Here is a 26,618-nt window from a genome sequence, read left to right on the forward strand (position 1 = left end):
ACACAGAGATGTGCGGGCAAATCCAAACTGAAGGGTCAACCGCGGTCGAATCGGAAAAAAATATACACAATGATATTTGGGTCGGGTTCAGAATATTCATTGCACTTTGAAATTAATATTTAAACACAATTTTATAGCATATAACATTAAAAAGCTATCTAAGTCATAAATACTAAGACATCATTGGTGATCGGCACAAAGATGCAGCATGACCTTTCATCAAATGGTGTAGTTGCTCATAGCTTAATACTTCGCAATGATACAATAATGATAATGATACTTAGCATTCTAGATATCTGTCTGGTGTCAGAGATGGCTCTGCAATAGGTTGTTGTTGGTTTTTGATGCATCTTCAGGTAGTTTTCAAATAATTGAGTCTTTATTTGTGAGTACTGACTGCTTGTTGATTTGCCTCTGATCAAGGGTTTCTATTGGTGAGTTTGGAGCTTTGGCTTAAAACCATGTAATGTGATGATATAAGACGTGTTTGCAGGGCCAATGGGTCAAAATAACAAATTTTATGCTTCATTGATTTTAGGAGAAATAAATACAAGAAGCTGCTTTGAAGATTAATATCTCAAACATCAACTCCTTTTCAAGGTGACGTCCTAATAAATCTTTAACTGCATTTGCAATATCTACAACTGTTTCCGAATTACAGACCGTATTTTCTTTCATTCTTTTTTCCATTTATGCATTCATCATTCATCATTGATCCTGTAGTGATCTGTCTGGTTTATTCAAGTAGAACCCACATTGACCCTTTCTGAGGAAGTCAGACTTGGGGAGGAAAGGCCTGTCAGACAAACCATGTAAAGGAATACACATTATGATGAAACCGAACAGTATTTGTTGAGGTCCCTTCAGTGCCTGGTACAAAGGTGGTGAGAACTGAACTGCTCAGGGCATTGTGGGCTGCCCCCTCCCAGACCTGGGGCCTCATGAACAAAACGTGCGTGGATTTCAACGTGAATTCGTGCGTGGAATTTTTGCGTACGCAAAACAAAATTCTGATGTTCAAAACGGTGCGTATGCCCAAATCCACGCACGTTTCTTTGAACATCACAATCAACGTGGATTTGAGCGCACATGCGGGAGCACAAAACTCCTCCCTGTCTCCTCCCTCAAATACATGTTTGAATATGATAATGAAGAGAATTATCCATTAAAAACCGCTCATCCTAACAAGGGACTTGCAAAAACAAGTAAAACAAATTAAAAAAACATCGGCTGTGAGCTGGAGACAGTCCTGTCAAATGTTGAGGCCTGGAAAAAATAATTTATTTGGGCGCATTTCTTCCGATTTCAGCTGCATTGCATTATGGGTAATGTTGTTCTTTGCTTTGTGTTGCGTTCCGTGAAGAGTTGTGGTTTTATTATAATCGTAAGGGTTTGTGAATGTTTATGGGCAGCGTTAGTGCTTCATTACACTCTGCTTTTCTTGTTTGTATTTTAAGCACCGACACCAGAACAGAAGTTTGTGGATGAAAAACGGCTCCTCGTTCCGCTTTACTGTCACGCGTCTTATATACTGACGCATTAAGACCAATGTACACGTTTATTGAGTCCTACACATTGTGGATGTCGGCGACCACCTCGCTCATAAGTATAACAATGTGAACAATATACATTTATAATTAAAACATGAAGCATCACGATCTGATTCCTCCGCTGCAGAAAGACAAGTTGTTCCAACGGGATTATCGAGGTGCAAACGTGACAAATAAAGAGCAAAGTTGCTTTAACTCGGAGTGTTGCATCTGCAGGAGGAGAGACCGGTCTAAGTCCCGGTCCATCACCAGGAGGAGAGACCGGTCTAGATCCTGGTCCATCACCGGAGAAACTCTTTCTGGATCCTGCAGCACCTGCAGCCGACTCCATATCAGACTCTGAAAGTTCCCTAAACATTCAATAAAAACTTCTTTCATTCAATTTCATTCATTCATTGCTGATTCACATCAGTTCGTACCAACCAACCTTTCCATGACATCTTACTTTTATTTTAAAAGACAACTTTACAGAACAGTTTGTGGCAGGGTGGAGGATTGGGCGTGGCCTGTGGGGAGCAGCACACAGGTGGGCCTGGTTCAGCTGATTGGGCACACCTGTGCCCAATCAACCTCTCCACCCTGCCTGGCTATTTAAACAGCGGCTGCACTACAGGGAGGGAGAGCTGCTGAAGGTGCTGGTTCACGTGTGTCTGGGTGCAAAGAATAAATATCAGAATTTCTTCACGAAACCCCGTGTCCTCTGTCCTGTCGGTCGACCCCAAGTAACATGTGGTTGCTACACTGTTCTTCGCTGCAAAATGTATTTTAATGTTTTTCTGTCCAGACACAGTTATGGGATGTTTTAGGATCTGGCTTTAATCTCCAGTACTCGTCCCATACGGTCGTCATAGTGACAGAGATGTCGGACCTGCAGCAGCTCCAGCTGAAAGATCATGTTGGTCTGAACCGGAGCAGCTGGTCCAGTTCAGGACAGATGGTCCAGAAGATCCTCTTGGTACCTAAACCAGCTGATGATCCAGATCCTGGACCAGCAGATCCAGACTAAACCAGCTGATGGTCCAGTCTTAGTCCTGGACCAGCAGGTCCAGACTAAACCAGCTGATGGTCCAGTCTTAGTCCTGGACCAGCAGGTCCAGACTAAACCAGCTGATGGTCCAGTCTTAGTCCTGGACCAGCAGGTCCAGACTAAACCAGCTGATGGTCCAGTCTTAGTCCTGGACCAGCAGATCCAGACTAAACCAGCTGATGGTCCAGTCTTAGTCCTGGACCAGCAGGTCCAGACTAAACCAGCTGATGGTCCAGTCTTAGTCCTGGACCAGCAGGTTCCTCTAACGGAGCCAAAGCTCCATCAGGATTTGCGGGTTCCATCGTTGAACTCCTTTAGTTGTTTGTTCAGATCATGTGGTTGATTGTGAGATTGTTGCAGCTCCACTCTTGTGTAACTTATCTGGTGATGTGGGGACTGTCGTGTCCTTCATGTGGTCCTGAACTTATTGTTGACGTCACGTTTCCTCATATTCTGCACTTCACTGCATCACCAGTGAGTGTCGCCAACGGACAAAACCTCAGAAAAGTGCGTACGCCAGCCTTGGTGTGTGCGTGAAAGACCTTTCTACGTTCAAATCAATTTTTGATCATACGACCGTGAGCGTAGAAAGTGGCGTACGCACGTTTTTTGTGCACCACACGTTTTGAACATGAGGCCACTGGACTCTATTGGCGCTTTTCCACTAGCACCTACTCGGCTCGACTCAACTCGGCCTGGTTTCTTTTCCATAACAATTCACCTGGAGCAGAAGTAGGAGGTTGGAGTGAAGCTGCTGTGACATATTTGATTGTGTGATCTAAACGAAGACAACAACACTAAAGATGTAGAACCTGGAGGAGATGATAGATGTGCTGCTGGATCTGTGGCTTGTGTTTGATATCAAGTTAAAAAATGAGAGTGAGAGAAGCTTTAAATAGCAACGTTTTTTTTTTTTTTTTGTTTGTTTGTCTCTGTGCTGCTGAAAAGTCAGCTGGAGCCGTGAGCAGCTATGAAGTGTCAGAGCTCCTGGTAGATCTGGTCGTTCCTTATCGCCTCTAGATCCATTTTTAATTCTCTCCTCAGCACCAGGTTTATGAACATCTGCACCTCAGAGTTGGATCATGAAACAGACTTCTGCTGCCATTGCCTGTCGAATAAAATGAACAAGAACCCGTCAGAGTCTCTTTCTCTGATTTCCTCCTCCTGACTCAGACGTCTGACTCCAACCCCCCGACCAATCGGTGGCCTGTAGTGTGATGACGTCAGATACAGCCGACTCAGCCACGTAGAACCTCGGCAGAATAGTTACAGAAAAAGTATTTACTCGGCACGTTGGACCCCTAGTGGGAAAGAACCAAACTGAGGCGAGTCGGGCTGAGTAGGTACTAGTGGAAAAGCACCATATATATGCAGGTCGGGTCAGGAAGAGGGCCGGATCCATCGCCATGGAGACCAGCCACCCCGGCCTCACACTGTTTGTACTGCTTCCATCAGACAAGCGGTACAGAAACATACGGACCACAACAATCAGGCTGAGGGACGGCTTTTCCCCCAGAGCTGTCAGAGCCTTCACCCCCCTGCAGCCCAGCTCTCACCTCACCACCCCACAGAGACTCACACACACACACCTCCTGACACCTAGCAATACACATACACCCATCCCCCTCCAAGCCACACAAGAGCACTCACATGCACATTTTAATTCCATTTCAGAATATTCTATTCTATTTTAAAGGTATAGTCTGCAATCGTATTCAAAAACATTTATTGTTATACTGGGTGAAATGGTCCTTCCATCCTGAGAGTAGCCAGTGAATAATGTGTTCAGAAAAAGGAAATAAAAAAAAACTGATCTCTCTGACAGCTTTAATCCTGTAAAAACTCTGACCAATCTTTTTTTTGCGCTCCAAGTGGTACGGATTGGTCAGAGGACCAGAGGATTGGCAGGGGGGAAAGAACCAATCAGATGCCTTCATTTGAAGTCCAGCCCAGGCCCCCCTCTGTGCCATGCGCGCACTCGTCACGTCGAATGTAACGGCTCGCCCTGCTAAAAAGGCTAAAAAAAGAAACCTGCGGCGCAGGTTGTCCCCCAGTATGGGGGTCCGTATGGGGGTCCCCAGTATGGGAGTCCGTGGGGATGGAGGGGTCTCCATCCCGGTGAGGGCGGAAAGCGCCGGTGCGGGTGGCGGTGCACTGCGGTGCCCTGCAGGCTCTGTTGCCACGGCTACGCCGTAGGGTACGTCGTGGGGTACGCCACGAAGCGCACCATTCTGCGTTGGTGTAACGCGGAACCATAAATCAGCCTTCAGTGTGTGCTGTGTGCTGTTCTGAACTTCATTTTGCTGGGACGTCGGGTTCCTCCGCCGAGACACAACTTTTGCGGTATGCGTTCATTGTTGTGTCTAAAAATGATGCGCAGTGCCCACCCAATCAGAAACGGTACAGATATTTTGTGATATTTTTTTATATTCATAAAAAAATAAAATTATAAAAAAATAAAGGATCCCCATAACTTTGATTGGGTGGGCAGGACGCACGTATGGGTGGGCACAGCCAACCCCCCCCCCCCCCCCCCCCCTAAAACCGGCCTCGCTTACAGGTGAATGAGACATGGGGTAGTTTTGTTGAAAATGTGCTGTCCAAAATGTCCTGGAAAACTGGACTCCTGCAAATGCGCGTTCCCCAAAGTTTGTGGGGGCGTGGCTTTGGACGGAGCGCTCACAGGAGGGGGAGGAGGGGGCGGGGCTTAGAGGAGGTGCCACTTTCAAATCTTGCTAGCTCTCCAACATCAAGGACTATACCTTTAAAGTAATTTATTGTATTTATCGTAATGTATTGTATCGTTGCTGTTGTTCTTTTTCTTCCTTTTCTTTGCATATGAGAGCTGGATTGCCAATTTCACTGGACTTGTTCAGCGACAATAAAGACATCTAATCTAAAAATTGGGGGAGCAAAGCGTTAAAGTCATAAAACTGACAAAAAGGAGAAGAACTAGGCCTTACGTCCTTCTCAAGCAGTCCACATCTCGGAGAAAAACTTTAAGACTGGAATGTGTGAATTAACTTTGGTTAAGAAACTGTTAGGATTTCATGAAATTGTTAAGAGTTTGAAGAGTTTCTAACACTGGTGGGTTTCTCTTTATATGCAAAGTAACCTCGTATTCAGCAGGACAGCTGCTTTCATTTAATCACGGAGTCAGCCTCTGTTACGGCTAGACTACTTTAGATAGGGGTTAAATACAAATACACATACCATTTGTTGAGAGAAGACAATGGGGAGAAATACATGTTTTAGCATTGGGGGGTCTTATCTGTGATCTGGGTTGAAACCCCAGGTGGGAGACCATCAAAGGAGATTTAGGGCTGGAGGTGACATGCTCGGGTGTTTTTCCCGCAGCTGCTCCACCAATGGGGTTCAGGTACAGAGAACACCTCCCTTTTTTAGTATAAATTCAACTGGGCTGATGAAAACGTTGTGCATTTCTCTCCTACCTTGTGGTCTGAAAGAATTGTACATCCGGCCGGAAAAACATTGTGCTTGACATATTAAAAGCTAGATTCTATTCCACTAGTTTTCTTATGGTTCGCCAGACAAACGAACACAGGATCTTTCAAAACCTTCAATGTGATTTTATATTCTTTTAAATTAGAGTTCATGTCTCCATTTTTACCACCATGGTTGAAATATTAATGTCAACAAAATGTTCTGATGTTCTTTTCATGCTTGTAAATTATATCATGTCTTTTAATAAGCCATAAGACCTAAGCAAACAAGTACCTTATGTTTATCCATTGAGCTACATGATGCATGAAAACCGTAATGAGGTTATGTATATAAAGGGTCCAAATATAGAAATCAATCTATCATATTAATAAGCTGACATCTATAAGGTTATTTTCCTTTTCCTAGGCTGCCCAAGCATTTACTGTAGTTAGTAGAGAGAGAGAACGTGAGAGTTGGAGAGTTTTGGTTATCTTTTTGGCTCCTTAAGCCTTCTGTCTTTTCTTTAGTCAATTTTCTCTGAAACTTTGAGTTTGAGTCCAATCAGTTTATTCTTCAGAAGCTTCTTTTATTAGATTAAAATCTGTCTTTATTTTACGTTAATACATTTTTGATTAACTTTTTGGATCCTGCGTAATATTCTCTCCAGAGAAGTTTAGATTTTCTATACTTTGGAGTTAAATTTTAGTTTTATCCATTTTTGGCCTTCCTTTTTGGTTTGCGCTGTTCATCACACAGCAACAAGAAATTCTGGGTCTACTCTCATTTGGCTAATGGAGAATCTCGCAGCACCTAAGCCCATCAACCACGCCGGGCTAGACGAATGCCAAACCAGCCAAGACCAACCACTCCGAGTAAACAGTCGACCTGCTGGCACGCCGACCTCAGCATCCCCAAGGAGCGCACATCAGACCCCAGAGTTTCTCACTAGGCCGGCGGTTATTAACATCAACACTCCAATCTAGCGTGTCGTCTGCCCTTTTTAAATCGACTGTGGGGTGGCATGTTGGGCTGGCCCCACGAATAACTCGCCTCCGAGGGTACACTTAATCACGTGTCTAATGTAAACAGTCAGTACGTTTACATGCAGCAGTTCAATCGGATTTCTGATCGTATAAAGCTGGGCATACACTGTGCAATATTTTAAATCGTTTGATTCAGCCCCATCTCACACTGCACGACTAGATCGCGGAGTACTGGGACTCGAGGCCAGTTTTGGGGCAAGGGTGGGCTGTGTCCACCCAAACGTGCGTTCTGCCCACCCGATCAAAGGTTATGGGGATCCTTTATTTTTTTATAATTTTATTTTTTCATATATATATAAAAAAATCCCAAAATATCTGTACCGTTTCTGATTGGGTGGGCACTGCGCATCATTTTTAGACACAACAATACCGCAAAAGTTGTGTCTCGGCGGAGGGCCCCGACGTCCCAGCAAAATGAGCACAACAGAGAAGAGAAGCGTTCCAAACAGCGCACACTAAAGGCTGATTTATGGTTCCGCGTTACACCAACGCAGAGTCTACGGCGTAGGGTACGCGGCGACCCGCACCGTACGTGGAAATGCGGTCTTTTTTTCTGCTATTAAAACATGATTTGTAATGTGAATTTGCAACACTTTAAACTACAAATAATATTTTTTGACGTGACATCAGAGATTGCGCATGCTCTCTGTGAAAGGATGAGGCAAATCAGGTCGTAGCTGCTTCAACTGTGATTCCTTCACGAGGAGAGACCAGGATTTCAAAACACGCTTGATTTTCTTGCGACCTCACGATTTGTGATCGGGAGCTCGTCGTGAGGTGTTAATCTCTCGTCGTGAGGTGTTAATCTCTCGTCGTGAGGTGTTAATCTCTCGTCGTGAGGTGTTAATCTCTCGTCGTGAGGTGTTAATCTCTCGTCTTGAGGTGTTAATCTCTCGTCGTGAGGTGTTAATCTCTCGTCGTGAGGTGTTACTCTCTCGTCGTGAGGTGTTACTCTCTCGTCGTGAGGTGTTACTCTCTCGTCGTGAGGTGTTACTCTCTCGTCGTGAGGTGTTACTCTCTCGTCGTGAGGTGTTACTCTCTCGTCGTGAGGTGTTACTCTCTCGTCGTGAGGTGTTACTCTCTCGTCGTGAGGTGTTACTCTCTCGTCGTGAGGTGTTACTCTCTCGTCGTGAGGTGTTACTCTCTCGTCGTGAGGTGTTAATCTCTCGTCGTGAGGTGTTACTCTCTCGTCGTGAGGTGTTACTCTCTCGTCGTGAGGTGTTAATCTCTCGTCGTGAGGTGTTACTCTCTCGTCGTGAGGTGTTACTCTCTCGTCGTGAGGTGTTACTCTCTCGTCGTGAGGTGTTACTCTCTCGTCGTGAGGTGTTAATCTCTCGTCGTGAGGTGTTACTCTCTCGTCGTGAGGTGTTACTCTCTCGTCGTGAGGTGTTACTCTCTCGTCGTGAGGGGTTAATCTCTCGTCGTGAGGGGTTAATCTCTCGTCGTGAGGTGTTAATCTCTCGTCGTGAGGTGTTAATCTCTCGTCGTGAGGTGTTACTCTCACGTCGTGAGGTGTTAATCTCTCGTCGTGAGGTGTTACTCTCACGTCGTGAGGTGTTACTCTCACAGTGTTGATCATAGTCTCATAGTCTCATCTCATCTCATAGTGTTGATCTCTCGTCGTGAGGTGTTGATCTCTCGTCGTGAGGTGTTGATCTCTCGTCGTGAGGTGTTGATCTCTCGTCGTGAGGTGTTGATCTCTCGTCGTGAGGTGTTGATCTCTCGTCGTTACCCCACGTATACTGCACGAGGCACGACCAACGATTGGGTCAAAATCCGTCCCGATCCAAATAATAGTGACACGAGTGGAAAATCGGCTCAAAACGAGCCGATAATCGCACAGTGTATGCCCGGTTTAAGACATTGTTCGGACTTTTAAACTGCATGTAAACACTTCAATCCGATCTACTTCTGACCTATTTCGGACCTATTTCGGACATTTAATAATCGGATAGCAACACCTAGATAACCCATTCACAGTTGGAATTTTAATGCCATGTATACGGAGACATCAGATATTGTAGTCTGCGCATGCTGGAGAATTTCGTCTGGGGCTTCACCCGGAAGTGAAAGGAGACGGCGCGTGTTAAATAGTTGTTTAAACACCTTTAAAAAGATGGTGAAAGAGATGCAGAAGCTTCATCAGGACACCGGAGCAGATCAAAATAAAGTGGAAAAATATACGGAAGACGTAACATTGGCACCAAACAAAACAACTGTCAACCGGAAGTGGCTCTTTGTTGAAATGGTTACCATGGTTACCATGGTTACAGCGCCACAGAGCGTCACAGAGTCAGCCATACTCTGGACATTTATCAGATTCTCTGAACAGCATGTAAACTCAGACAAGTGATTGGGTCTTCTGGATGTTTATCTGATACCATCAGAAATCCCATTTCTTTGCTTGCATGTAAACGTACTGACTAATAAAGCAGGGTGGCTGGTCGTGGGTGGGATTTGTTGATGCTCCTCATTGCCAGAGCCTTGAACGTCATAAATCAGCATATTACAGAACACCTAACCCTAACCCCCCTTCCCCCTCCACAAAAGCACTGGGAAAATATCCACTCCAGTATCTCAAAATTCATTTGGAAAGGGAAGCAACCCAGAGTAAAACTAGCCACTCTCCAGCGTGATAAAACTGCAGCAGGTCTAGCGCTTCCTAACTTCAAACTTTATGCATTAGCTTTTATTTTAAAGCCTTTCTGTTTGGTTTGACCCACACATACAGGTGTCTTGGAGGCCCATAGAAGAACATTTAGTCTACCCTTATAGACTCCAGGATGTAGTCTATTCAGGAATCACTCACAAACGTTGGCCCTATAATTTCTCACCTTTTACTGAGTTGGCAAGAAGCACAGAAGATCACCAAAACCACACAAATGGCATTGGCAATGGCACTGGGAATCTCCAATTTTTCATAACCATTCTCTGCTTTCTGACTCTTGTCCATTTGTCTTTCCTTCTTGGACAGACAGAGGAGTCCATACTTTAAAAGATCTTTATGGAGATGAAGGTCTGCTTACATTTCTCGACATCAAACAGCAATATAATCTACCTGGTACTTCTTTCATCTTTTATCTGAGCCTGAGATCCTGGATGAAAGTGTATGGAGTCCCCTGGGACAGAAAACTGGACTCACTGCCTTTCCACTTGGTTATTGTCAAGGCCAATAAATCCAGAGGCTTAGCTTCATCATTGTGTGAATTACTTCTCAAGTCGACATATAAAAACCTTACTTTTCAGTCACGTTGGCAGACCGATCGAACAAAATCAATTCTCCTCTTTGCAGTTTTTGTTCAAGTAACACCACAGGATCATTCCTTCACATGTTTTGGCAAAGCCCGCCTGTATTATTATTCTGGCAAAAAGTCAGTATATATATTTCCAATGTCACTGGAAAGGCAACCCCATGTTCTCCCAGGGTGCTCCTGATTAATGACGACTCTCAGTTAAATTTACATTACAAAGAAAAAGTTGTGTACCTGGCAGGATTAACGGCCGCTAAAAATATGCTTGCTCTTCGGTGGAAACCACCACACGATCTACCAACATGTCACTGGTTTAATCTGTTCATGGACACATGCCATTGAAAAACTGAAAGAACTGAATATTGACTGAACATCTATCAATATTTTTTTTTTTGCTTCCTTGTCTTGCTTGTTTTGTCCTGTTGTTGTGTTATTGTTGTCTTGTTGGATCGCTACAGGGTGGGTGGGGGGACGGGTGATTTAAAGGTGCTATACAATAATTGTTCTATTTAATTGTATGCATCAAAAAAATAATAAACAGTTGATCACAAAAAAAAGCATGTTACAGAACAGTAATCTGCATGTGGCTACTAAAATGATGGGCCACGGCTTTACAATGCACAAAACTCGGGTCATTAAAAAACTGAAGAGCCTCAGAGAGAAGTTAGCTGCCTTCAATAAACACGGCGGCAGGAGCGGCAGAGGGAGACGGCTGGTCATATTTGTACAACACGATTTGGCAGAAGTCTGCAGTTATTCAGCAGGGATCCACCACCAACTCCCTCTGCTGCATTAGTCAACTCTTCTGATGTTGGTGAAATCAGCAGGCCGTCATGTTACGTAGTTCCACTTGGTAACGCCTCCCCAGTCCTGTTCCCTCCCCTCCACTCGCTTTCAGGCACCAGGGAGGAAATAACATGCATTAATCATCCTGGGATACGACAAGGATCAATCTAAAAACGCCTTTAGTGAGAATGTTTGCCCCTAAGGGAAATTTAGGAACTCTGCCACCCATAGGCATTTCTACTGAGGCTTTTACCTTTACTTTCTATAGGGAGACACTAGCAGGTATTTAAAATGGGGAAATGTTTAATATAAAAAGCACATAACTGTATTAGGACAAGCCATTGTGTACTTTCTAAAGATTAGCCCTGTAAACATGTTTTTATCATGAATCAATTTAACACCATCTCACCGTCAAAAGAAAATCACTACAGTCAAGTCATGTGCTCAATATGCAGGGAGCAAATTTATTTTCCCTTTAGTTGTGTATTTAGTTTGATTTATTAATCCCTGAAGGGAAGTTATATTGACATAATCGAAAAAAAGTATTTCATTTATTCAGCACTTTAGTCACTGCAAGAGTCATATTAGAAGCATTCATGATAAAAATGATATAAACTTATGAATGATTTATTTATTGAAGCTTTACTTTTTTACATAACCTACGTATTTACTTGGATTTTCCTTTTCTAAGGTCTTTTTTTTCTGTGATCAACTACAGACCACATGGTTTGAAGGGCCTGGTAGACGTAGATGAGGTTAACAAAGTGCTATATACCTGTAAGCGTGAACCACTTAAGCTCATGAATCTCTGATTTACTTCATTTGCCCTGTCATTTCCTTTCCTCTCCCTCTTTAACTCTGTTGTTTTCCTATTTCCCTCCCCCACTCAAGCATTCCTGACTTCTTCCCTTCTTTGCCTCCATCTATAACCTTACATGCATCAGCAGAGCAAGGTCAGGTATTCATTCTTCTGGAAATCTGTTTAATACCTACAGATATGGACCCTGGTTTGGAATGAGGCCCGGAGTCGTGCCTTGCTCGGCCCGCTGAGGGCGAACGCCGTCTGTTTCCTCTGGAATCAATCCAGGGATCCCCGACAGGGGGGAAATACAGGACTGGAATTCTTTCAAGTGCCCTCTCTGCATATTAGGGTGGGTTCTGGATATTGTAGTTGGAACAAGACCAAAGGACTGAGCGAGAGTTAAAAGTTGGAACACTTTGAATGAAATGTCCTCTTTACAAATCAGTGTGGATTTACAAGTTTGAAATAATGCCAGTGGAGCTAAACAGGGAGAAAAAAGTACTGAACCCTAAACTTTAGAGCCTGAAATGTACAACTTGGGCAGAATTTGACACCGAGGTGCACAAGGACAGAATATAAACACAGTAGTGGTCCCGGCATTGAACCGAAGGCTCCGGATTAATATTTGGAACCTGGAAAAGTGTCCAACTGATCAAAGACCCGCTGACAACATGTACAAAGACTATGAACTAAGCTTGGAACAAATCCAAGGAAGCATGAAACTGAGTTAGTGTATTTCAAGATCAAAGCCGATCAAAGTGTCAGCTTTACCCACAAACCCTGTATGGGTAATATATATATAAGTCAGTTATAATGCCCGGCACAAATCAAGGAGTCCTAAGTGAAGCTAAAGATTAGAGATGCAGGTGAGAGACTTTTTTTTTAACATCTCAACTTGTTTAATTTATGTTAGCAGATTATTATTATTAAGGCCCGAGCACTTACAGTGCGAAGGCCCTATTGTATCTGTAGGAATTGTTCTCGTTTTGATTTTTTTTTCCCTTCTTCCGACGAAAGGAGGGCCTTTTTGCCCCCCTAAACGTGCCCAAAAGTCACCAAATTTTGCACGCAAGCCAGGCCTGGCGAAAAATTTGATATTTAATGGTTTGCATTAATGGGCGTGGCCTAATGGCTCAACAGCGCCCCCTAGAAAACTTTGTGCCTCAAGCCCCACGATACGGTTTGACGTACATGCACGAAAATCGGTACACACCTGTATCATGTTGCAATTTAAAGAAAAGTCTCTTGGCGCCATGGCCGAAACCGAACAGGAAGTCGGCCATTTTGAATTAATCGTGTAATTTGGGCGAAATTTATGCCATTCCTTCGGCAGTTAATACGGCCCGAACCGTAACGTGCCCCCAGGTGTGTTATACATCAAAATGTGCGTCTCCATCCTGCGAGTACGCGCATTACTTTTCTCTTTCAAAAGTGTTACCGTGGCGACGCTAGACGCCAAAAAGCGCGTCCCCCCTTCATCTGATTGGTCCATATTTGATAGTTCCCCAAAAGTCACCAAATTTTGCACGCAAGCCAGGCCTGGCGATACATTTGATATTTAATGGTTTGCATTAATGGGCGTGGCTTAACGGCTCAACAGCGCCCCCTAGAAAACTTAGTGCATACGGTTTGACGTACATGCACGAAAATCGGTACACACCTGTATCATGGCGCAACTTAAAGAAAAGTCTCTTGGCGCCATGGCCGAAACCAAACAGGAAGTCGGCCATTTTGAATTACCGTAATCGTGTAATTTGGGCGAAATTTATGCCATTCCTTCTGCATTATTTATTTTTTTATTATTATTTCATATACAACAGTGATAAATGCTGGCAATAAAACAGTCAAAAATCAGTCACTCATTTTATTTAAATTAAAGCTATGCTTAAAAAAATATTTATATAATGTAAAGCAATGCAGTCAAAACAGACAGCTTAGACAAGCTGAGCACTTACATGATGCTAAAGTGTTTTTCCTTTAGGAAAGGAGATAAAGCCCCTTGAGGTGAATCATTGGTTTAATAAGATATATTAGAAGATAGAAAGATATGATTCTAAAATAAATACATACATTCTTAAAAAAAGTTGTTTCTGAGAATATTTGTAAAAATTCTGAAGCTACAAATTGATACTTTAACCAAATCAAACCCATTTATTGTATGTTCACATGTCCTTATCATTTCCACTTGAAGTATGAACACATCATCCCCTGAGCAAATCAAGATACAGTACTAATTACAAAGTTACCACGGTTTACAAGATTATGTTGGTGATCTTTGGTCCCCATAGTAAATGATAATAAAAGCTGAATTCAATTAGAGCTTCTGCGAAGCCTCACGTGAAGTGTTTGCATATGTTTACTGGATTATTCCTGTTGTGGAGCGATTAATCTGTTTACACAGACACTGTGGGAATCCTTTGGGGAGCAAAGGCAAGTCCCTGTTGATACAAATTACAACATTTTAAAGCCATTACTTAGTTTAAGCCTCGGCTGAAGGTTAGGCTGGTATTAAGCATGGCGGTGAGCTAATGTTTAACTGTGGACACGTCTGACATGTTGAGTTGTAGCAAAAAATAAGTCACAAGGTCATAAACAAGATAAGTCTGACCTCCGTCCTGCAGCTTTAAAGGTTGAACTATTCTGTACCTTGTGAAAAGTGAAGCAACAAACCCAGAATCCTATTTGGCACTGAGAGATGCCAATCCTTTCAAAGTAAACGAGAAGCAGATTGCTGAAGCCTGAAACCGACATGTGAATTCTGCCTTAAGAATGCATAGGGAGTTGAATAAATCCCAATGAAATAAATGTTTCACCGTCCTGTTATATGACGTGGTAAACATAGCTCCAGTACAAGAATATTTGAAAAGGGCAGAACAATTTGAAAAGGGAGCTCAATCTTGAAGGTGTATGTAAAAATGATGTCTGTATAACATTTGTGTAACAGCTTTTAATTATGCCCATCTGCACCACAAACAAGAGTAATCTGTCACTCGACTTGCTCCTCTGCTGTGTTGACATTTTTAATTGCACATGTGCAATCAGGGAGTTATTGATACAATGAGATCAATTTCAATATAGACTTTGTCAATTACTCATCATTATTAAAAGGATGACTGGAAATGAGCATCTCCAAAGAAAAAGGTGCTGAGGGAGGGGCAGGCTGAGGTTGCTGGCTGCAGGATTTGCACATGTGTATGAGCGTGGTCCTACCTTGACCTGTCCCACGTAGGCGTGATCCTGCCCCTCAGTGACCGTCAGGTTCAGAGGAAGTGAGGTGTTGAACTCCGGGTCGTTGTCATTCACATCCGTCACCAGAATGTTCACTGTTGCAGTGGAAGTCTACAAACACAATAGTTGGTTATTTATTTAATGACTTGGGAAACAGAGTTGGAGATTTAACTTGTTTTTACATAGTGGACTATCAAAATACGTGAGATGAAGGGCCAGTCCCAATCCCCACCTAGTCCTACTTTTCAGCACTACCCCTACATTTTGCATGTTCCCGTGAGGGTAGTGGTGTCCCAATTCCTCTTTGCATGTAGGGCTAGTGGACATATCAAGGGCTAGTGCGTATAAATCTAGCCCTTCACAGCGAGGGATTTCAGATGCTGACTCGCCGACCGACCGATCAATATTTTGAGTTAGTTTGTGCATAAAAATGCGTTTTGATTACATTTCTAGCGAGAATTTTTTACTTAAAGGAGCCGTCTGTAAGAAATGTCCAAAACTGGTACTGCAGTCACTTTCAAAATATTGTTGAGCGGCGTGTACCCTCCCCCTCCTCCCCCCGACCAGAGGTTGCCAGGTAGGCTGCAGAATGCAGCAGGAACGTAGGCTGCCATGGCTGCGATAATTAGAGCCGAGCGGGCAACCCGGATGCCGAAACAATACTGACTTGGTGATTGGGAGATAGGTGGAGGGTGGAGCTTCAGAAACAATACTGACTTGGTGATTGGGAGATAGGTGGAGGGTGGAGCTTCAGAAACAATACTGACTTGGTGATTGGGAGATAGGTGGAGGGTGGAGCTTCAGAAACAATACTGACTTGGTGATTGGGAGATAGGTGGAGGGTGGAGCTTCAGAAACAATACTGACTTGGTGATTGGGAGATAAGTGGAGGGTGGAGCTTCAGAAACAATACTGACTTGGTGATTGGGAGATAGGTGGAGGGTGGAGCTTCAGAAACAATACTGACTTGGTGATTGGGAGATAGGTGGAGGGTGGAGCTTCAGAAACACTACTGACTTGGTGATTGGGAGATAGGTGGAGGGTGGAGCTTCAGAAACAATACTGACTTGGTGATTGGGAGATAGGTGGAGGGTGGAGCTTCAGGCCAAAACAAAAAATGACAACATAAACATCAGTTGAGGGCTGCAACTCCTCTTTTTAAACTGGAATATCCTGGCTTGAGTGCTATTGTCAGTGACATAAGTATTTGAAATGAACATGATTTTTAAATGTCTGTTGACATATCGGGGTCATTTTATGATTCGTTTTATTATTGCTCTTACATACAGCTCCTTTAATATTTTACTTACTAACTTTACTTAACTTACTTTGCTTGCCCGTTGTTGCGAAGTTTTTTCAGATCTCGCCAGAATAAAGGCTGATTTATGGTTCCGCGTTACACCAACGCAGAGCCTACGGCGTAGGTTACGCGGCGACGCGCGCCGGACGGTGCGCGTCGCCGCGTAACCTATGCTGTAGGCTCTGCGTCGATTTAACGCAGAACCATAAATCAGGCTTAATGTGAAGCTGCAACGTTTTCAACCTGATCTCACAAAAATCTGTGAAATTGTGCCCAAGACCGCTTACGTACCCGAACGTAAACCACACAGTGACGTAGCAAGTGGTGTCCCAATCCCTAGGGAAGGTTACAAAGCCCTACCCCTTGTGGCTTCATTTTGAGGGTTAAGTGGTAGTGAGTAGGGTGAACATTGGGATTGGCCCGAAATCTATCCTGCGATGTAAATAATAATCCCTAAAATTTCACATTTATAAGACCATAGAGTCATAAACTGGTAATCGCAAGATTCAAAGAGAATCCTACTGGATCACAAATGGTAGAAGGAATCTTATCAAAAAGAAAAATAATGCTGTTTGACGTAGGGAAGAATAGATGGATGGACTAAGTCTCACTAAGTAACAACACAAAGACAGAAGAGTTCAGAAGCTGCTAGGAAGTCATCAGTTTCTTCATTTGTCTTATGAGTGGCAGAGAAAGACTCCACAAAGATTTAAATTGGTAGACTGGGGCAGAGCTGATCAATTCACATCAACGGGGTAAGAAGAAACAAAGCAGCGTGTGTGTAAGCGTGTGTGTGAGAAAGACAACAATCAAAGTGGTAAAAATAGGAAATTGAGTTTGGCAAGGGAGATGGTGAAGCAAGTAATTTGAAGTTAAGAGCTCACAGATGACAGAATAGTTTATCTCAATGCCAATGTACGTGAAGTGCAATGAGCTCTGATATAATGAAAAGGCAGGCTGATAGAAACGATGGCCAACACACACAGACACACACACACACGTACACACACACACAAGAAAAAGATAAAATAAGCTCTGTATTGTGCCGTGGTGCCAAGTAAGTTTATCATCTGGTGTCCTGCCAAACCTCAGCCTACTGAAGCATGAACTGTAGTGTCTATAAAGATACACGTATATTAATTATCTCAGCTGAAACCCTATAATGCTTCAATTCAATTACTGCATATTTATATAGATCCAAATCACTCTGGGTCATCTTAAGGCGCTTATCTAACTGCAACGAGGTCAATAACTGACATTATTAGAGAGAAAAACCTAACAATTCATTTCAAGCAGGCATTTGGCAACAGCACTGTAACTCAATTTTCAGAGGGTTGGTATGCAGAAAAAAATAGAGTTTATAGTGTTACAATATTTCTGTTTTTTTTTCAGAGGACTGTAATAATTTGGAATTCTAACAAGGCAAAATGCTATAATGTTAAAGTAAAATGTTTGGCATTTTGTAAAGGGGTGTCTTTTCTTTGATTTTCTGTTTCAGGATTTTTTTTTTTAATTGAGCACTTCATGCAGCAGATCTGTTTTAATACATTTAGCATTATCATACTGAATTAAACAAAACCTTCTCCAAAATTAAAATAAAGTCTTTCATGTGGCAGCAGAAATTGCTCCAAAGCCAGCATATCCAGCATTAATGGTGCCATCAATGTCCATGTGCTGCCCAGTCATAAACCACCACTTCTACCTGACTTCTACAGTTATGCATCCAGAAGTATTTGAAAGTTAGGTTTTATGTTTTTTATGATTTTTCCTTTATACAACACATGGTAGATTTAAAAACATAACAACACTAGTGTGACCAGGGATAAGTAGAGATATTCAGCTTTAATATATGAGGTTTCATAAAAATATGCCATTTATCATTAAGGCATTTACATCTGTTTTATGTATGTGCTGTAGTTATGTTAGATATTATTGAATAAAGTTGTTATTTACTTAAATCTAAGTGTTTTGTTAATTAGGACATAAAAGAAAATGCAGGTTGTCTTTGCCAAACCTGAAGAATACAACCTCAGCTGTGCAATATTCAATCTCTCTGAATATTGCAGTCTGACTTTGTGCTGAACTTGTTGTTACATCCACTTGCAGGAAGATTGACAACTCATGAATGTTTTCAGCTAGTGAATAATCTATCTCACTGTGGAATGATGGACTCCAAATTGTTTTGGCATGACCTTTCAACCCTTCCCAGATTGATGGACGGGAGCGATTGCTTTTCTGATATCAATGCTGATGTCTTTTCTTCTTGACATTGGGTTAACACATATCTGAATGGCTCAGACCAGCAAACTGCCAAAAGATCTGGCATTGATGAGGTCAGCACCCCTGCTGATGATCAATTCATCAAATGCATTTAATTAGCAGTGTCTGGCTGCTATTAACCCTCTCAGTTTCTGTGCATTACTGACTTGGGCTTTCTTTCACAAGCTTTTTTTTTCTCTCTAATAAAGTATTGAACGTCTTGGACTTTTATTGCCGTCCTCCAAACTCTCTTAAACTATAAGGCCGGTGTCATTTGTTGCATTATTTAAAAAGCTAAAATCACACAATATCAATTTGCGGAAGCTAATTATTTTACTGACACAATTTTGCAGACAATTTGACAGTGGCACGCTGTTCTGCATCAAAGTTTGAATCATTTCCCACAATGCACGGCAACCTTACAGCGGAGCAGGGTACTGCACCAACTTGTTTGGTCCTCAATCTGTGACAGAATGATGGATTCAGTGGCCAAATAGCCAATTAGGCACTTTGTAGTCTGACACTCTCACAACAGGACATTTAATAATATGGGACACAAATGGATGTGCGGGTGTGTGCACGTGTGTGTGCACGTGTGTGTGTGTGCTTGCGTGCACACATATGAAGACAACCCAAGGCCTTTCGGTGATGCTGATTAATGGGCCAGTATAAGGGAACTACAGTCCAATCTTCTCCTCTCCCTTTTCTGTTTATTTCCTTTCTTGTCTCCTTTTTTTATCTCTTTGTAGTTGATATGTCCCTATCTTGTACCCCCATTCCACTCCATTCACACTCTCCCATCGTCTTTGCCTCTAATTATAATGGAGCGCAAATAGGGGGAAAAAAATAAATGAGTCTTCAAACTATTTTTAGCCATTTTTTGACATGGGGGACCCTCAGGTAACTTAAATAGTTAAGATAATCCACAAATTATGAAGGTCTAGAGGACAGATGACTAATTATGCGTCTCCATTGTGTGTCTGGACTTGTCTATTAGTACACGGAAACCTGTTAAGGAAATAAGTACTTTTAACAAATAAAAGACTGAAATAGTTCTCTTTTTCTCCTATTCGTAGTTTGAAATCATATTACATCCTTTGAGAGGGGTACTTAGTATTGGAAAGGAGCATTTTCTCTGCTCAAGAGGATCTTAAACTTCACATTTTGTTTTAACTGACATTTGAAGGACTGGGAAGTAGCAAAGATCATTGACTCAGAGTAACATTTTTAAACTTATGAAAGACTTTTATTTAAAGTCTTATAGTGAAGGAGGAGAGACTAGAAAAGGAAACTGATGAAAGTCAAAGAAGGGAGGGCACATGGGAAGGGAGAGGGACCCCATCCAATGTCCTCATTTGACTTTCATGTGAGAGAGAATCTTGTCAGCGTCAGCAAACGTGAGATTTGACTTTTAAAATAGAAGGGAATAATATGAAGAGAGACAGAAATCACCTCTGGTGACCTGTGATCAGTTGAGTAAGTAAAAATGTAAGTGGCAGGACTTTTTTTCTTCTTCTTTCCACTTGGAAAAAAAAATGTGTTTTGCTTTAGTAAATACATTCAAATGAGAATATTTCTTGCCGCTCAGCATTTTCAACATTTATCCAGGTTGCAACATTTTGGCAGTGCAGCTGAAATGTGAAAAGTAGCCATCCCAGGGAGAAAAAGATAAGGTAAAGTTCTATTACGAAGAAGGATTAAAAAAAGGGTAAAGGTAAACATTTTCTATCAGTTTCTACGCAGATTGTGTTGGACTGTACGGAGGAAAAAATGCCTTGAATAGTTGAGTGACATGAAAAAAGGAAAACTAAGAACACAAGAGAACTAAAGGCCCCCCTGATGCTGTCCAGCATTTGGCTGTGTTGAGGTTTCCCATGGGGAGTTCTGCCCAGATAAAGTGCAATTCATTAGATCCATACTAAAGGGGAAAAAAGAGAGGGTGATAAAAGCTCCGCCCTAAAGCCAAGAGTTGGGGAGAAGCATGAAGGGAAACGTCCGGTGGCCAGACAAGAAGGGATGTGCTTCCAGATTCCAACCCAGTTCATTTTAAGTAAATGGTTTGGATGGAGGAAAATACAGGTACAGAGGATGGCTTCCTTCTCGGGAAAGCCATTGTGGTGTGAGGCCATCATCATTTAAAGGAGCATGAGGCTCCTTTTAAGAAATGAGACTCTCTAACGCCACCTTTCACCACGACGGCCGTCGGGGGTACTGCAGCCAACAGCGAAGCCGGAACGGGAGAACGGGGAGAACGTGCATGCAGCGTCATGTGACGTCACACCCGCAGGACAGCGCGGGAAATTCGGCCCCCGAATTGCAGCACATTTTGCAGCACACAGCCTGTTCAAGGTAACGGAGAGATACGCTAGAGGGCTCATTCTGGTTTGGAACGCTTCATCTGACCTTAGTACTAGAAAACTTAAAACGTTTACGGATTTTTTTCATAAATCCTGCCTCAAGCTCCTTTAAACGCAACCCACACAGTCTACATGTACACTGGTTTACTGCTGTGGGAATAACATGACGAAACTGAGCCAGAAAGTTGTGTAAGACACAACAGATGATATCCAAGCCGTTGCTCTCTGAAACATGCTGTGGGAGTCAGCAAAAGATCAGGATATTTTAGATGAGAAAAAAAGAGGAGAACGAGTTTACCTGTCTTTCACTGTCACCCTCCATTTTCAAAGACTCGTCTGATTTGCATTAACAGAGGATATTTGGATCTGTCCTCTTAAACGGCAGGCACAAATGCCCGTATTCCATTCATTTCTGAGTTACTACGATTGAGGCCTTAAACCGATCTGGTAATATCTAAATCCTTGCTATGTTATACTGCCAATCTGTGCCACATAGGAGCAAAAAAAATAAATAAAAAAATGAAATTGAGTCATTTGAACCGTGCAGTGTAAATGTAGCCATAGACTCCCCCATATCAACATCAGACATGTGTGGGAGACCCTACCTCCTTCCTAAGGCTATAACTGTAACTTTATCACTCCACTCCCCAAACTGTGTTTCTGGATGGCATTTATTGGTGCTTCAATAAATAAATAAATAAATACATAAATCAGAATACAAAATATCACACTGGCCTTTTCGGTCTACTGTATGTACTAGGGGTGTAACAATATATCGTGCCACGAAATTTCGCGATACAAAAACGTCACAATACGTGTCGTGGAGGTGACAAAGTGTATTGCGATATCGGGTTATTAATATTAATATATTGTGTTGACTAGTAACGCGCATCCGACCGCGCCTCGACCCGCGGACCAAAATCTTCCTCCGCTCTGAAGAAACTAGTCCTATTTTGTGGTCCCGTTTTGAGCTCTGAACTTTTACTTATGTAAGGCTGGTGTAGAGTTAAGCCTTACCTTATTAAATTAAACCTTTTTGGGGTCGTGAGTAGGATAAACACGGGGAAACTTCTGCTGAGCTCCAGTGTACTTTAATGTCCGCTCAACAGCGTAGGATTTTAGAGCATCAACACCTAGTGCTGTATCACTCCGCCCAATCTAAAACATATTAACAACTACAGATAAACTGACTAGTGTCATTATAGTCCCTGATTTACATCAGAATATAAAGAATATATTATAAAATGATGAACCCTGAATTACCAAAATAAACTTCTTAACAAAAATAAATCTCCTCTTACACTTCTAAGGTGAGCATGAATCAATCTTTTTTATGATGTAAAATTGTATGTATTTATTTACTTTTATTTATTTATTTAATTTTAGTTGTTAAATTGGAAAGAAAAAAGTCAAATCATACATGAGAGAAACTATTCAGTTTGTGGCAAAATATTTGTACTTGTATGAAACTGAAGATCATAATGCAAACCTGACATTTACTTTTAGTTCAGTTTGTGGAAAATGGTTGGCCTGGCTTTCTCTTTAAAACTTAAACAGTTATAAAGCATTACAAACTGTAACAATAACAAGCAAACACACAGCATTGTTTTGTATTTTGTGTCTTTCAAATAAAAGAAAAACAAAAATTTTTTCCAGTCATATGTTCCTCATTCAAGGTTGTTAAAAAAAATACTGCTATAATATCGTATCGTATCGTTATCGTGACCTCAATATCGTATATCGTACCGTATCGTGAGATTAGTGTATCGTTACACCCCTAGTATGTACTGACAATCAAAAATAGTGTTGAGGATATAAAAGTAGCACTTTGAAAGCCTGATGAATGAAGAATTTCAACAGTAAAAATTGGATGGTAAGGAGAAAGAACATTCAAATAATTAGTAGAGATGAAATGAGGACAGCTTTTGGGAAGATATATAAATGACAAAGAGGTTGAACCGGAAGGCATACTTGCAAAGGCATAGAGGATGTCTGGGAGAGATGAGGAAGAGAGAGAAATGTCAGACTAGATTCTTTTTACACAATCTTGAAACGTGTGAATGTCTGAGTGAATAAAGACGTGTCTGACACTGATATCATGAATAATGATGTGCAAATAAGTAGTAATTACAGAATCGTAGGGTTGATTGCCAGCAGCATAAAATAATAGGAACATTTGCATTTAATCGTGTTTGGGGTTTTTATTATTACTTTTCTTTTCCATATATGAAAGAACGACCTACATGGTTACTAAGGAAAAGAGCTATTCTCTCTCTCTGTTTCTGAACTGTCTGAAATGTCTCATTAAAAGTCCAGGTTTTTATTTCTGAGCTTGAAGGCATCAGCATTTACAGAAATACGAGCCAGACCAAGGCAATGAAAAGATGTGTTGCAGTCATGTACAATCTGAGAAAAGAATGTGATTTCCCCATTAAAACATGTATATTCATTTTATTCAAGTATTTCAGTCTATATTTGCTAAAACGGAGAGATATGCTTTCATTTATAAAAAGAGAGCACCAAGGAGCTTGAATTTGAGTGTTGAACGAGATGAATAAGGAAAGTTATGAGGAGTTGCACAGCGTAGCAGTGGGCTTCAAGGAGGCAGATCATAGTGTTCCAAAAACAAAGCATGTTGGTGTGCAGAGGCCTGGGCGAGTAGGAAGATGTGATGTAGTGCTGGCAGAGTCAATCTGGAGATGAGTTCATCCATGGGCCAGATCTAAACCTTCCATTGTTTGCAGTGATGGTGACCAGGTCAACGGGTAAGATGAGTCTCAGAGGAGTTACATCAGACACGTTTCATTGTAAACGAGACACCCCACTACAGTTCGGTTTCCCGCATCTGTGTCATGTTTGTTTCCCCACTCTGAGTCTATTGAATAAATTAGATAGAGATTTGAAATTATGTAGAACCTTAACCTTATTTTAAAAAAAAAATGAAAAGAAGGATGATTTCTTTATATCAAATTAATAAGTGGTGATGCTTGCTATGTTGAGTTGGGTATTTATTTAATTAGTGATTTGATTTGATTTTTTAAGGATGAAGGAAACATGTAGACTGCACCTTTATTTTTAATTTTTTTTATTTCTTGAGGAAATTTTGTTAAATCCATGGAGGCAATTTGTTTTACTGTCAGTCTTTTCTCTTACTTCTTGCTTTCATTTCATTACTTTAATTAATCTTTTTGAGGGTAGGCAAATAATAAGCTTTGCTTCAGCCTTTTCGGTCTAGATGGTATTTGTATATTGGAAATGTTTTGTATTGTTTTCTTTGAACAGTGTATTAGTTTTCTTGTTGTCATTTTTATTCTTTTTTTTTTAGTGATGTCATGACCGAAATAAACTAAACTAAACTAAACTAAACTAATTGAGTCCTATGGGAAAAGTGAACGTGAGCACAGATTATTACCAATTCCTTCGCCCCATAGTAACCTAAGTAAATATGGGACCCATTTTTCAAAAGCCACAAACCTTCTGAACATTCTGACAACAAAATGGCAATTTTCAGACCGACAAATTAGGAGAAAATGAACTTTGTTTGAGACCTGTCTCTGTCTGAGCAACACACTCTCGTCATAGCTCTCCTCTCTGGTGTCTCGGTCACTGCAGAACTGCCAACGTCGTTTTCCCATCGGATAAACTTTAAAACTACAATAAAACTTGCTTCTTTGCTTAAATATTGTTATTGTTATTATTGAAGTCTTTTTGGAAGGGAAAAAAAAGAATATTAGACTGATCCGATGATCTTGTACTGGGTTGATATCAGACATTAAGGTAGCAGATAAAAAAAAAACGAGCGGCAAAATAAGGCGCAAATATTAAAGTTGTACTGTATCTAGTGTTGTATGTTGTATTGTTTTGACATGAACAGACAATAATCCATCCACACACACACACACATGTTCAAAACACTTCCTAAACGATGTGGGGAGAGGGGCAACCACGCCCACTTAGGAGACAGGAAGTGAGGTCAGAGGGGCGACCACGCCCACTTAGGAGACAGGAAGTGTAAACCATTTCATACCATTGGCAGTAACGGTAATGCGTGATCTTCTGTATAGACGATCTTTGGTTACATGTTTGCAGATGACATTGTACTGAAAGTATAAAGCAGGATGAGGAGGGCCTGGAATAGCTGAACATGTGCGCTGGGCTGCAATACATACACATAAAAGAGGAGGAATATGGGAATAATGAGGATTCAGGTGATATCTTTTAAGACAGCAGTGACATGAAAATACAAAGTGAATCTGAATGAAAGATTTGTGTTGAGAGGGAAAGTATGAAGAAGATCTGGAGTGGGTTTATCAGAGGGCCACCTCTTGTTTGAGACAAATTAATTATGTATGTATGTATGTACAGTATGTATTTGGGGATGAATGTTTAAGATGTAGATGTGAGACAAGAACAAAAGTGGTTCAAAGATGTAGTTGGCTGTAGCAGAAATCCATGATCTGCTGTGATAACCGATACCAGGGGTCTCCAACCCTGGTCCTCGAGAGCCACTGTCCTGCATGTTTTAGACGGTTCCTTCATTAACACACCTGATTCTAATTCATGGTCATCATCAGTTTGTCATCAAGGTCTACACAACTCTGTTAATGACACAGCCATGTCTATCACAGTTGTGTTGAAGCAGGAGAGGAGGGTTGAAGACCCCTGACTGATACTGGAGCATCCAAAGAAGAGAGCAGCATCAGTGTCAGGATGAAACTGATGAGCATGTCTTCTGTTTTACCCAGCTCACATTTGCTGAGAGTGAATCTTATTTTACCCATTTTTAGAGTATATTTAAAGGAGCATGAGGCTCCTTTTAAGAAATGAGACTCATTAGCGCCACCCTTCACCACGACGGTCGTTGGGGGTACTGCAGCCAACAGTGAAGCCGGCACGGGAGAACGGGGAGAACGTGCATGCAGCGTCATGTGACGTCACATCCACAGCCCAGCGCGGGAAATTCCGGTCACAATTGCAGCACATTTTGCAGCACACAGCCTGTTCAAGGCAACAGAGAGATACACTAGAGGGCTCATTCTATTCGGTTTGGAACGCTTCATCTGACATTATTACTAGAAAACTTAAAACGTATACAATTTTTTTTTAGTAAATCCTGCCTCAATTGTGCCTCATGCTCCTTTAAGAATACTTCAGTATTCTTCTGTTATGAAACATGTATACATATACAATGCAGGTACGCCCTATACCTAAACTAATGTCCCTCTTTCCACATAGCACCACAGCTGCCGCATGTGGTTTTTCATTCTGAAGCATTTAGATTTCCTTCCAGCAGTCAATGCCACTGGGTATGGAATGTAATATATTTGTGATACAGCCGAGTTTCTTACTCCATCTGGGTGTCCGTCTGACGCTGTGACCACCAGGGTGTAAGAGTCCAGGGATTCCCTGTCCAGCGGACTGTCCAGAACCAAATACCCTGAACTGGACAGAAAAGATACAGAGTTCTGGTTAACTCTCCAGAAATAATCTTTAAAATAGAAAACGGAAAAGAATAAAAACAAGAAGAGGACAAAACATCACTGAACTGAATAACCTGGTCCTGAACCCCAA

The 26,618-nt window shown here is 41.8% G+C and overlaps 1 protein-coding gene across 1 annotated transcript in view; it reads right to left on the bottom strand.

Annotated features, from left to right (window-relative positions):
• LOC133419473 (protocadherin-15-like) overlaps window positions 1-26,618 on the bottom strand; it is a 447,680-nt gene that overhangs the window by 166,794 nt on the left and 254,268 nt on the right. The window contains exons 19-20 of the mRNA XM_061708668.1: window positions 26,396-26,489; window positions 15,114-15,242 (exon numbers count right to left, since the gene is read on the bottom strand). Of these exons, the coding sequence (XP_061564652.1) occupies window positions 15,114-15,242; window positions 26,396-26,489 (223 nt within the window). The remainder of the gene's footprint in view (window positions 1-15,113; window positions 15,243-26,395; window positions 26,490-26,618) is intronic.

Source organism: Cololabis saira, chromosome 19 (assembly GCF_033807715.1).
Source record: "Cololabis saira isolate AMF1-May2022 chromosome 19, fColSai1.1, whole genome shotgun sequence".
NCBI classification, from domain to species: Eukaryota; Metazoa; Chordata; class Actinopteri; order Beloniformes; family Belonidae; genus Cololabis; species Cololabis saira.